The sequence below is a fragment of the Phyllobates terribilis genome, unplaced genomic scaffold, assembly GCF_046119375.1.
Source record: "Phyllobates terribilis strain yellow unplaced genomic scaffold, ASM4611937v1 Scaffold_2__4_contigs__length_985480577, whole genome shotgun sequence".
NCBI classification, from domain to species: Eukaryota; Metazoa; Chordata; class Amphibia; order Anura; family Dendrobatidae; genus Phyllobates; species Phyllobates terribilis.
This window is the reverse complement of record NW_027362762.1, coordinates 123,510,702-123,523,728: the sequence shown is the minus strand read 5'-3', so window position 1 is coordinate 123,523,728 and position 13,027 is coordinate 123,510,702. Positions and strand designations below refer to the sequence as shown.

The window sequence follows — 13,027 nt, the reverse complement described above, 5'->3', positions numbered from 1 at the left end:
TTTTCAATAACATTAAACAACTGAATGAACATCCTCTGAGCCCGTTTATTCCATAATTTTTGCCAGGGGTTGTAGATTGCTAGATAGTTAGTCACAATTTTGCCATAACCTCATGGCCATACATTAAGGCCACATGCACACATTGAGTATTTGATAAGATTTTTTTCAACCTCAGTATTTGTAACCCAAAACAAGGAGTGGAACAGTCAGAGGAAAAGTATAATAGAAACACGTCACCACTTCTGCATTTATCACCCACTGCTGGTTTTGGCTTACAAATACTGATGTAAAATACTGACCAAATACTGAAGATGTGTGTACATGGCCTTAGGATATTTGAAACGAATTTTCTAAATCAAAAACCACTATATGCACTCAATGTCTTTTTCAGATGGGCTAAGCCACTGAATATTTCAAGAGGAAGAAGCTTTGGGAAATAACAGTATTTTTTTTCCCCTCGGCATCTAGCAGTTTTTTTGTTGTTGCCTAAGCATTTTTTCAATGTTTTTGACCTCTGGGTCTTTTTGAGCATTTTTACAGCATATTTTTTACTGGCATTTACTGATAATTTTTTTTAACTCCATTCAGCAATGACAAAACCACAAGCGTTTATTCAAGCAAAAATGCTGATGAAATGCTTGTGGCGTCTTTTGAGCTTTCCTTATGACTTGCATTGTAAAATGTATATAGTGTATTCAGAGTGGAAAACACCTGAAAAATGGTCTGCTCACTTCTTTTAACTGATTGTGGTGTTTGTAAACCTTTTTTAACCACTTAAGGATGGAGCCAATTATGTACTTAATGACCAAGCCAAATTTTACAATTCTGACCACTGTCACTTTATAAGGTAATAACTCTGGAAGACTTCAATGGATCCCACTGATTCTGAGACTGTTTTTTCATGACATATAGTACTTCATGATAGTGGTAAAATTTATTCAATATGACTTCTGTTTACTTGTGAAAAAAGTGGAAATTTGGCGACAATTTTTAAAACTTTGCAATTTTCAAACTTTAAATTCTTATGCACTTAAATCAGAAAGATGTCACACAAAAGAGTTAATAAATAACATTTCCCACATGTCTACTTTACATCCGCACAATTTTTGAAGCAAATTTTATTTTTGTTAGGAAGTTATAAGGGTTAAAAGTTGACCAACAGTTTCTAATTTTTCCAACAAAATTTACAAAACCATTTTTTAGGGACCACATCACATTTGAAGTGACTTTGTGAGGTCTATATGGCAGAAAATACTCAAAACTAACACCATTCTCAAAACCACATTCAAGAAGTTTGTTAACCCTTCACGTGCTTCACAAGAACTGAAGCAATGTGGAAGAAAAAATGAACAATTTTTTCACAAAATGTTTACTTCAGACCCAATTTTTTTTATTTTCACAAGGGTAACGAGAGAATATGGATCACAAAATTTGTTGTGCAATTTATCCTGAGGATGCTGATACCCCATATGTAGGGGAAAACTACTGTTTGGGTGCACTTCAGAGCTTGGAAGGGAAGGAGCGCTGTTTTAATTTTCGAACGCGAAATTATTTGTTATGCTATTTCTCCCAAACGCGATAATGCCCCTTATATCATCAGAAATGACTGTTAGGCCACACGTCAGGGCTGAGAAGGAAGGAGCGCTATTTCCCTTTTGCAGCATAGATTTTGGTAGAATAGTTTGTGGGTGACATTTGTGGATTTCCAAAGATGCCAGAACAGCAGAAAAACCCGAAAAGTGACCCCATTGTAGAAAATGAAACCCCCAACGAAACCACCCACCACAAAGAGGCAGATGGAGACACTTTGGAGTCTGTTTGACATCTGCTATGGTGGTCTCCATCTTTTTAGCCCCAAACAGATTTGTGGTCATCCACACTTGTGTGCTAAAAAAAGCCTAAAATGATGGGACGCCACCGGAACAGAGACCAGTCCAAAGGGACTCCATCGGCCTCATAAGTGAGTGGCTCGATTTGGATTTCTTGTCTGAATTGCGGTTTTGGTGAATTTACACGGAAATCCCAACTTAAGTGCTCAGCAGAGAGCGCAGGATAAATGTGAGCCAAGCCTTATTCCGATTTTTTTGGAGGTAGAATAAAGAAATAGACAGCAGTACTAGTATAGTTCTTATTTTTATTTTTGCGCTATTCACCGTGCGGTATAAGTGATAAGGCGATTACAGCAATACCAGATTTATATGGGTTTTTTTTAGGTTTTGCTGCTATCAAATGGTAAAAATGATTTTTTTTTATAAAAAGTAGTTATTTTCATCGCCATATTTTGAGAGCTGTAACTTTTTTATTTTTTGGTGAACAGAGCTGTATGATGGCTTATTTTTTGCTGGATAAGTTGCAGATTTTTTTGGTACCATTTTGGGGCACAAAGTAACTTTTGTTTGCTTTTTATTCAGATTTTTCAGACACAGAATGAAAAAAAACAGCAATTCAGTTATTTTTTTTATTTTTTATGCCGTACACCATGTGGTAAATGTGATAATACCAACTTGTTTGTTGGGTCGGTACCATTACAGCAATATCAGATTTATATATTTTTTTATGATTTGCTATTTTTACACACTAAAAACAGTATTTTACAAAAAAGAATTTGATTTTGCATCGTCATATTCTGAGAGCTGTAACTTTTTTATTTTTTTTGCCAAATGAGCCATATTATGGCTTGTTTTTTGCGAGGCAGTTTGGCGTTTTTATTTATATTTTTTTTAGATTTTTTGATCGCTTTTTATTCACTTTTTTGTGAATCAGTATGATGAAAAATCGTAATTTTTGGCGTGTTTTTTATTTATTTTTTTTTGCAGTGTTCGCCAAACAGAGAAAATTACGTGACAGTTTTATAGAGCAGGTTGTTCTAGAACAAAATGGATTTTAGTGATTTGTGTGCGCTTTTTTATGCTTTTTTAACTTTTTTACACATTTTATTTCACTTTTTTTTACTTTTTCACTAAGTCCTACTGTGGGACATGTGTAATTTCTCTTTGATTACACTTTGATACAGTACTCCTTAACTGCCGCCGTAAAAATGCGTTACGGTGGTCGTTAAGGGTAACTTCATACCACCGATTTCTCCACATCCAAGAAAAACTGTCTGATTATTCTGATCAGACTTTAATCACAGTTTGAACCAACTGGCATCAGTTTTTCTCGAAAAAAAAAGTTTCTCCACTTTCTCCATTCTATCAGTCCATAAAAATTAGATATCACTCGGACTCATAGACTTTCATTGTCGATTTTGATCCAACACTTGGATCAAAATCGGACATGTCTCCAATCTTTTCTGTGAACCACTCAGTAGGAAGAAAAAAATCTGACATGTGCACAGCCCCATAGAATGTCATAGGTACAAGTGCTATTCGTGAAAACCACAGATAAAACTCGTACAAGAAAGTCAGTTGTGTGCACGGGTACTAATAGATACTCAGAATTCTGAACATACTTGCAGCAATTCATTTTTACATAGAAGTATATATGTTCTGGGCACTTTTTCACGTGGTCTTCGGAGCAAACCCATTTGAAAAAGACGTAATATGCACATACTCCTAAGGCCACGGCCCCACTATCAGTATGTGGTCAGTATTCAGTCAGTAGTGGGAGACAAAACCAGGTGAGGAACAATCAGAGAAAAGATATAATAGAAACAAGTCACCAATTCTGCATTTATATCACCCACTCCTGGTTTTGTCTCCCACTCCTGAGAAAAAATACTGACCGAATACTGATAGTGGGTCCGTGGCCTAAAAGAAAATTACATAAGGACAATAAATTCATGCAATTCCTTCCCATTCTTCAAAGCTCCAACATCAGATGATTTTGTCTTTGCGGCAAATATTGACATAGAAAAGTATGTAGGTGGATAGAACCTGTCAGAATAGACAGATGAAAAAGTATTCTTATTTTTCATTAAGCTAATTATGAGAACATTAATTGGAAAAGACAGCTCTTTAGAGCAGAAAGAGATTCTGTGAACTTCATATGTAATTTGAGAACAATAGCACTGTGTACGGAGACTTAGAACTGTAAAATAAATGATAAAGGCTTCAAATTAAATTTGACATTGTCATATAAAATTGCTGTTATCGTGTCTATGACTCAATTTATAAGAACAATTACTGAGCTGCATAATGTATTTATAATAAGGGAACACATGATTAAGTGAAATGAAAGAACTTTATGAGACACTGTTCCTCCATACATTAACTGACAGATGGCACTTTACAATATTATGGGTGCAAAAAACTTCTGTTTAATGAGAACTAACTGGTACATAATAATTGTGTCTAGCTTTCCATGCGCAAATCTCTTTGTTTTTTTGCTACAGTGTATCCATTCGGGAATACAGACTGCTTCGCTGACAACATATTGCATAGATTGGATACAATGGTATTAACTTCCAAACTAAGAGGAGGAGAAAAAAAGGGGGAGTAGTTCATCAAATAGTTAGGCTATGTTCACACATAGCATTTTTTTCCTGCATTTTTATTTTGCAGAAAAGAAACTGCATTTTACAGAACCAGCACAAGTTATGAGATTTCAGAAATCCCATGCACGCTTTTGGCTTTTTTTTCTGACTGAATTTCAGCACTGTAGAATTTTTTAAATCTGCAAAAATGTCAATTCTTTCAGCAATTTTGCAGAATTTTTGGAGCATTTATTCACCCGTAGAAAGTGTAAAAATGCTGCAAAAATGCAACATATTTTACAACATTTTTGCAGCATTTTTTGCTGCATTTTTGATGAATAAAACTATCTTTATTAAACATTTACGGTAGCCAAATTACAAATGTAACCTACAACAAAAAAAATCAGAAAAAAATGTAGAAAAAGCAGCAAAACTTCTCATTTTACTAGCAACAGAGCAGGTTTTGGCTGCAGAAAAAAAAACTGCAAAATTACTGCATGTGAATTAAGCCTTATGCTATGAAACTGTCATAAAAGTTGTAATTCTTTTGCAAAATGCTTAGCTGTGCAAAGGTTTAGTAAAATCCCCAAAAAAGTGTGGGGTTTAGTGTTATGTTGTGACCGATATAACAGCTCTGTAAATTCACTATGAAAAAATGGCATAATTATAGTAGAAATTTACTCCAGGAAATAGCAGCCCAAAAGATATGTCACATTTATTACAGGGCATGTGCCTAATAATAAATTTGGTGCATCATATGCTGGGAGGATTTTCTTCCAGACTAGCATAGGAAATGCAAGTTTTGATGAATCAGCCCGTTGTATGTTAAAAGTCCAGCATCACTGCGTTAGTGGTGTCTGCTAGTCCTCCTTCTATGATTTCATTTCCATCTTTCATATGAACGCTGTAGACAATCAATGGCCCCAGCATTGACATTTGCATGTGACTCTAACACCAGTGATTAGCTACAGCAGCCATTTGAATGAAGGATTATGGACAGGTAAAGACCACTGGAGCAATGGTAGTGAAGCTGCAGGAGATTCAGTTGGTAAGTAAGGGTTATTTTATTATTTTACTCAATTCCAGATTTTAGTGAACATTTTAAAATCACAGATAATCCATATAAATCATTCAGTTTAATTTATATACTGTAAATAATTGTTTTATTTCTCTTTTGTGTTTTTCAGTTTGTCGCTCAACCTAACTGTCAGCAGCTGCTTGCTTCCCGCTGGTATGATGAATTTCCAGGCTGGAGGAGACGACATTGGGCAGTGAAGATGGTGACATGTGTGATAATAGGACTACTTTTCCCTATCTTCTCTGCGTGCTACTTGATAGCTCCAAAAAGCAACCTCGGACTTTTTATTAGGAAACCATTCATCAAATTCATCTGCCACACCGCATCACATTTGACTTTCCTGTTCTGTTTACTTCAAGCCTCTCAAAGTGGATACAACATAAACCAACCAGGCCCTGCACCTGTGCCCATTGAATGGGTGATATTACCGTGGGTTTTGGGTAAATGAATTACTAAATGCAATACATGATGCCTACATGAATTTTAGTAGCATGTCAAATATTTTTATTATCTAAGAGTAGTTTAAAAAAGTTAAATATTGTATGCTGATCTGGCAGTTTGTCAACCACAGAAATTATTAGATGTGGTATTATACTTATCATCCTGGTGCCTAGAAGTGAGAAACTTAATGGCTTATTCAAACTCTAAGTTTTGCTGAATTGTTTTAGATGTATTTTTTATCTTTTTAAGGGTAAAATACACTGCACTTTACGGTATGTTCACATGTGGCATTTTTTGCTGCATTTCTTACACAACGTATTTGTTGAAATATGCAAAATAAAATATGCCGTGTTTTACAGCACCAGCATAATCAATGAGATTTATGAAATATCAAGGACGCGCTGTTTTTTTGTGCATATTTTGAACCCTGCTGCATTTTTGCCAGGACCCAGATTGTCAATTCTTTCCGCATTTTTTTCAGCACTTTTCTCCCATTCAAATGACTGAGTGAAAAGCACAAGTAAAATACTGCAAAAAAATGTGCGCAAAATGCTCGTAAAAATGCAACAAAATGTGCATATTGTACTTTCCTGCCAGTGCCACCACTCTGGTTTTTGGTGCAGTAAAAAAGTGATGCAAAAATGCAAAATGTGAATATACCCTTACTTTATTTTGGCAACTGCAAACTATAAAGTGAGCCACTACTCGATTAGATATTGTTTAGCAAAATCCCACCACTGAGATCCACATCCATATTGAGTATGGGGTCCAGGCAGTCGCTGTCAGAAATTGGAGAGGTGGATGTAAATACAGTCATGGCCCGAAAGTGTTGGCACCCTTGAAATTGTTCCAGAAAATGAAGCATTTTTCCAAGAAAATTATTTCAATTACACATATTTTGTTATGCACATGTTTGTTTCCTTTGTGTGTATTGGAACAACACAAAAAAAAGAGAAAAAAAAGGCAAATTGGACATAATTTCACACAAAACCTCAAAAATGGGCAGGACAAAATTGTTGGCACCCTCAACTTAATATTTGGTTGCACATCCTTTGGAATAAATATCTGCAATCAATCGCTTCCTATAACCATCATCAAGCTTCTTACACCTCTCAACTGGAATTTTGGACCACTCTTCTTCTGCAAACTGCTCCAGGTCTCTCATATTTGCAGGTGCCTTCTCCCAACAGAAATGTTAAGATTTCCACAGGTATTCAATGGGATTTAGATTCAGACTCAGTGTTGGCCACTTCAGAACTCTCCAGTACTTTGTTTCCATCCATTTCTGGGTGCTTCTTGAAGTATGTTTGGGGTTATTGTCCTGCTGGAAGACCCATGATTTTAGACACAAACCCAGCTTTCTGACACTGGGCACATTGCGACCCAAAATCCTTTGATAATCTTTAGATTTTATTATGCCTTGCACACAGTCAAGGCACACTGTGCCAGAGGCAGCAAAACAACACCAAAACATCTTTAAACCTCCACCATATTTGACTGTCTTGGTCTCATCTGTCCACCAGACGATTTTCCAGAAGGATTTTGGCTTACACATTCTCATGTACATTTTGGCAAAAACTGCAGTCTAGCTTTTTTATATCTCTATGTCAGAAGTGGGGTCCTCCTTGGTCTCTCGCCATAGCATTTCATTTCATTCAAATGTCAATGGATAGTTTGCGCCGACTGCTGTACCCTGACCCTGTAGGACAGCTTGAATTTTTTTGCAACTTGGTAGGGGTTGCTTATCCACCATCTGGATTATTCTGTGTTGCAACCTTTCATCAATTTTTTTCTGCCGTCCACATCCAGGGAGATTAGCTACAGTGCCATAGGTTGGAAACTTCTTGATTATTTTGCGCACCTTAGACAAAGGAACATCAAGATCTGTGAAGATGGACTTGTAACCTTGAGATTGTTGATATTTTTCAAAAATTTTGGTTCTCAAGTTCTCAGACAGTTCTCTTTTCCTCTTTCTGTTCTCCATGCTTAGTGTGGCTCACACAGACACAAAATGCACAGATTGAGTCAACTTCTCCCCTTTTTATCTAATTTCAGGTGTGATTTTCATATTGCCCACACCTGATACTTGCCACAGGTGAGTTGAATGAGCATCACATGCTTGAAACAAAGTTGTTTACCGACAATCTAGGAAAGGCAGCCTTCAAATATTAGAGACCTAGAGCAGTTTTGCTAAAGAAGAGTGGTACAAAATTCCAGTTGAGAGGAGTAAGAAGATGGTTGATGGATATAGGAAATGATTTATTACAGTTATAAATTCCAAAGGGTGTGCAACCAAATATTAAGTTGAGGGTGCCAATAATTTTGTCCGGCCCATGTTTGCGGCTTTGTGTGATATTATGTCCAATTTGCTTTTTTTCCCTCTGTTTTTTTTGCGTTCCAATGCACGCATAGAAAATAAACGTGAATAACAAAACATGTGTAATTGCAATAATTCTTTTGGGAAAAAAATCAATTTCTGGAACAATTTCACGGGTCCCAATATTTTCGGCAATGACTGTATATTGGGCTTTCTCTATTCATTTCTTTGGAAACTCTGAAAAATTAGAGGACATTTATGGAATAGCACATTTGTATGCCATAAAATATACCTATTAATTACCTGCCATATAGCAGACTATTAGTGGCGACAGGAATACAGTATTCCAATAAGAAGTATTAGCAGTCACTATGGTGCTACAAGCGTGAAACAGCAAGGTGTTATGGTGGAGTTGTCTATGATGTACATTATATATATATATATATATATATATATGTATATATATATATATATATATATATATACAGTATATACACTACTCAAAAAAATAAAGGGAACACTTAAACAACAGAATATAACTCCAAGTAAATCAAACTTTTGTGAAATCAAACTGTCCACTTAGGAAACAACACTGATTGACAATCAATTTCACATGCTGTTGTGCAAATGGAATAGACAATAGATGGAAATTATTGGTAATTATCAAGACACCCTCAATAAAGGAGTGGTTCTGCAGGTGGGGACCACAGACCACATCTCAGTACCAATGCTTTCTGGCTGATGTTTTGGTCACTTTTGAATGTTGGTTGTACTTTCACACTCGTGGTAGAATGAGATGGACTCTACAACCCACAGAAGTTGCTCAGGTAGTGCAGCTCATCCAGGATGGCACATCAATACGAGCTGTGGCAAGAAGGTTTGCTGTGTCTGTCAGCGTAGTGTCCAGAGGCTGGAGGCGCTGCCAAGAGACAGGCCAGTACACCAGGAGACATGGAGGGGGCCGTAGGAGGGCAACAACCCAGCAGCTGGACCGCTACCTCCGCCTTTGTGCAAGGAGGAACAGAAGGAGCACTGCCAGAGCCCTGCAAAATAACCTCAAGCATGCCACAAATGTGCATGTGTCTGTACAAACGGTCAGAAACCGACTCCATGAGGGTGGTATGAAGGTCCAACGTCCACAGATGGGGGTTGTGCTCACAGCCAAACACCGTGCAGGACACTTGGCATTTGCCACAGAAGACCAGGATTGGCAACTTTGTACAGAAAAAAGTATTCAATGAGAATATTTCATTCATTCAGATCTAGGATGTGTTATTTGAGTGTTCCCTTTATTTTTTTGAGCAGTGAATATATATATATATGTATATATATATATATATATATATATATATATATATATATGTGTATATATATACACAGTTGTGCTTAAAAGTTTACATACCCCGGCAGAATTTTTGCTTTCTTGGACTTGTTTCAGAGAATATGAATGATAACAAAAAAAATTTTTCTCCACTCATGGTTATTGGTTGGGTGAAGCAATTTATTGTCAATCTACTGTGCTTTCTCTTTTTAAATTATAATGACAACCAAAGACATCCAAATGACTCTGATCAAAAATTCATATACCCTGGTGATTTTGGCCTCAGAACATGCTCAGAATTTGAAGCAAATGGGTTTGAATGGCTACTAAAGGTAACATACCCACCTGTGACCTATTTGCTTGTAATCAGTGACCTATTTGCTTGTAATCAGTGTGTGTGCATAAAAATTGAGTGAGTTTCTGGGATCCAGATAGACTCTTGCATCTTTCATCCAGCCACTGACATTTCTGGATTGTGAGTCATGGGGAGAGCATAAGAATTGTCAGCGGATCTATGGGAAAAGGTAGTTGAACTGTATAACACAGGAAAGGGATAATAAAAAGATATCCAAGGAATTGATAATGCCAGTGAGCAGCATTCAAACTGTGATTAACAAATGGAAAGTCAGGGGCTTTGTAAAAACCAAACCACGGTCACGTAGATCAACAAATATTTTGGCCACAACTGCCAGGAAAATTCTTGAGGATGCAAAGAAAAGCCCACAAATAACATCAGCTGAAATTCAGGACTCTCCGAAAACTAGCGGTGTGGCTATTTCAAGATGCACAATAAGGAGGCACTTGAAGAAAAATGGGCTGCATGGCCAAGTCGCGAGAAGACAGCTATTACTGCGCAAATGCCACAAAGTATCTCAACTACAATACGCCAAACAGCACAGAGACAAGCCTCAAAACTTCTGGAACAAGGTAATTTGGAGTGATGAGGCCAAAATTGAACTTTTTGGCCACAACCATAAATGTTACATTTGGAGAGAGGTCAACAAGGCCTATGATGAAAGGAACACCATTCCTACAGTAAAGCACGGAGGTGGATCACTGATGTTTTGGGGATGTGTGAACTACAAAGGCACAGGAAACTTGGTAAAAGTTGAAGGAAAGATGAATGCAGTACGTTATCAGCAAATACTGGAGGCAAATTTGCATTCATCAGCCCGGAAGCTGCTCATGGGACGTCCTGGGACGCTCCAACATGACAATGATCAAAAACACAAGGCCAAGTCGACCTGTCATTGGCTACAACAGAACAAAGTGAAGGCTCTGGAGTGACCATCTCAGTCTCCTGACCTCAATATCATTGAGCCACTCTGGGGAGATCTCAAGCGCGCAGTTCATGCTAGACAGCCCAGGAATTTACAGGAACCGGAGGCTTTCTGCAAAGAATAATGGGCAGCTTTACCAGCTGAGAAAATAAAGAACCTCATCCACAACTACCAGAAAAGACTTCAAGCTGTCATTGATGTTAAAGGGGACAATACACGGTATTAAGAACTGGGGTATGTGAACTTTTGATCAGGGTAATTTGGATGTTTTTGGTTGTCATTAAGATTTAAAAAGAGAAAACACAGTAGTTTGACAAAAAATGGCTTCACCCAACCGATAACCATGAGTGTTGTTATCATTCATATTCTCTGAAACAAGGCCAAGAAAGCAAAATTCTGTCAGGGTATGTAAACTTTTGAGCACAACTGTATATATATATATATATATATATATATATATATACAGTACAGACCAAAAGTTTGAACATACCTTCTCATTTAAAGATATAGGTAAAGAGGTAGTCACCGGAAATGGTTTTCCAACAATCTTGAAAGAGTTCCCAGAGATGCTTAGCACTTGTTGGCCCTTCTGCCTTCACTCTGCGGTCCAGCTCACCCCAAACCATCTTGATTGGGTTCAGGTCTGGTGACTGTTGAGGCCAGGTCATCTGGCGTAGCACCCCATCATTCTCCTTCTTGGTCAAATAGCCCTTACACAGCCTGGAGGTGTGTTTGGGGTCATTGTACTGTTGAAAAATAAATGATGGTCCAACTAAACGCAAACCGGATGGAATAGCATGCCGCTGCAAGATGCTGTGGTAGCCATGCTGGTTCAGTATGCCTTCATTTTTGAATAAATCCCCAACAGTGTCACCAGCAAAGCACCCCCACACCATCACACCTCCTGCTCCATGCTTCACGGTGGGAACCAGGCATGTCCATCCGTTCACCTTTTCTGCGTCACACAAAGACACGGTGGTTGGAACAAAAGATCTCAAATTTGGACTCATCAGACCAAAGCACAGATTTCCACTGGTCTAATGTCCATTCCTTGTGTTCTTTAGCCCAAACAAGCCTCTTCTGCTTGTTGCCTGTCCTTAGCAGTGGTTTCCTAGCAGCTATTTTGCCATGAAGGCCTGCTGCACAAAGTCTCCTCTTAACAGTTGTTGAAGAGATGTGTCTGCTGCTAGAACTCTGTGTGGCATTGACCTGGTCTCTAATCTGAGCTGCTGTTAACCTGCAATTTCTGAGGCTGGTGACTCGGATAAACTTATTCTCAGAAGCAGAGGTGACTCTTGGTCTTCCTTTCCTGGGGCGGTCCTCGTGTGAGCCAGTTTCTTTGTAGCGCTTGATGGTTTTTGCAACGTCACTTGGGGACACTTTCAAAGTTTTCCCAATTTTTCGCACTGACTGACCTTCATTTCTTAAAGTAATGATGGCCACTCGTTTTTCTTTACGTAGCTGCTTTTTTTCTTGCCATAATACAAATTCTAACAGTCTATTCAGTAGGACTATCAGCTGTGTATTCACCAGACTTCTGCACAACATAAGTGATGGTCGCAACCCCATTTATAAGGCAAGAAATCCCACTTATTAAACCTGACAGGGCACACCTGTGAAGTGAAAACCATTTCCGGTGACTACCTCTTGAAGCTCATCAAGAGAATGCCAAGAGTGTGCAAAGCAGTCATCAAAGCAAAAGGTGGCTACTTTGAAGAACCTAGAATATAAAACATATTTTCAGTTGTTTCACACTTTTTTGTTAAGTATATAATTCCACATGTGTTAATTCATAGTTTTGATGCCTTCAGTGTGAATGTACAATTTTCATAGTCATGAAAATACAGAAAAATCTTTAAATGAGAAGGCGTGTCCAAACTTTTGGTTTGTACTGTATATATATATACAGTACAATATATATGTATATATATATATATATATATATATATATATATACAAACAAACAAACACAGCTCACTCATATAAACCCCCACCTCTCCATCACTAATGCTCCAGCAGTCACATGGGTAGATGGCACAATGGTACCAGTGGGGACTAATAGAGCAGCAGGGGATTTAACAGGGTAGTTATGTTTTATTTTTTTATATACATTTCCATCTATTAGCCTAATTAATTTAATTTGTGGACAATCCCTTTAAAGCTCTACATATTTGTT

At 37.6% G+C, this 13,027-nt stretch overlaps 1 protein-coding gene across 1 annotated transcript in view; it reads left to right on the top strand.

Annotated features, from left to right (window-relative positions):
* TRPC4 (transient receptor potential cation channel subfamily C member 4) overlaps window positions 1-13,027 on the top strand; it is a 557,235-nt gene that overhangs the window by 448,837 nt on the left and 95,371 nt on the right. The window contains exon 4 of the mRNA XM_073662572.1: window positions 5,602-5,932. Within this exon, the coding sequence (XP_073518673.1) occupies window positions 5,602-5,932 (331 nt within the window). The remainder of the gene's footprint in view (window positions 1-5,601; window positions 5,933-13,027) is intronic.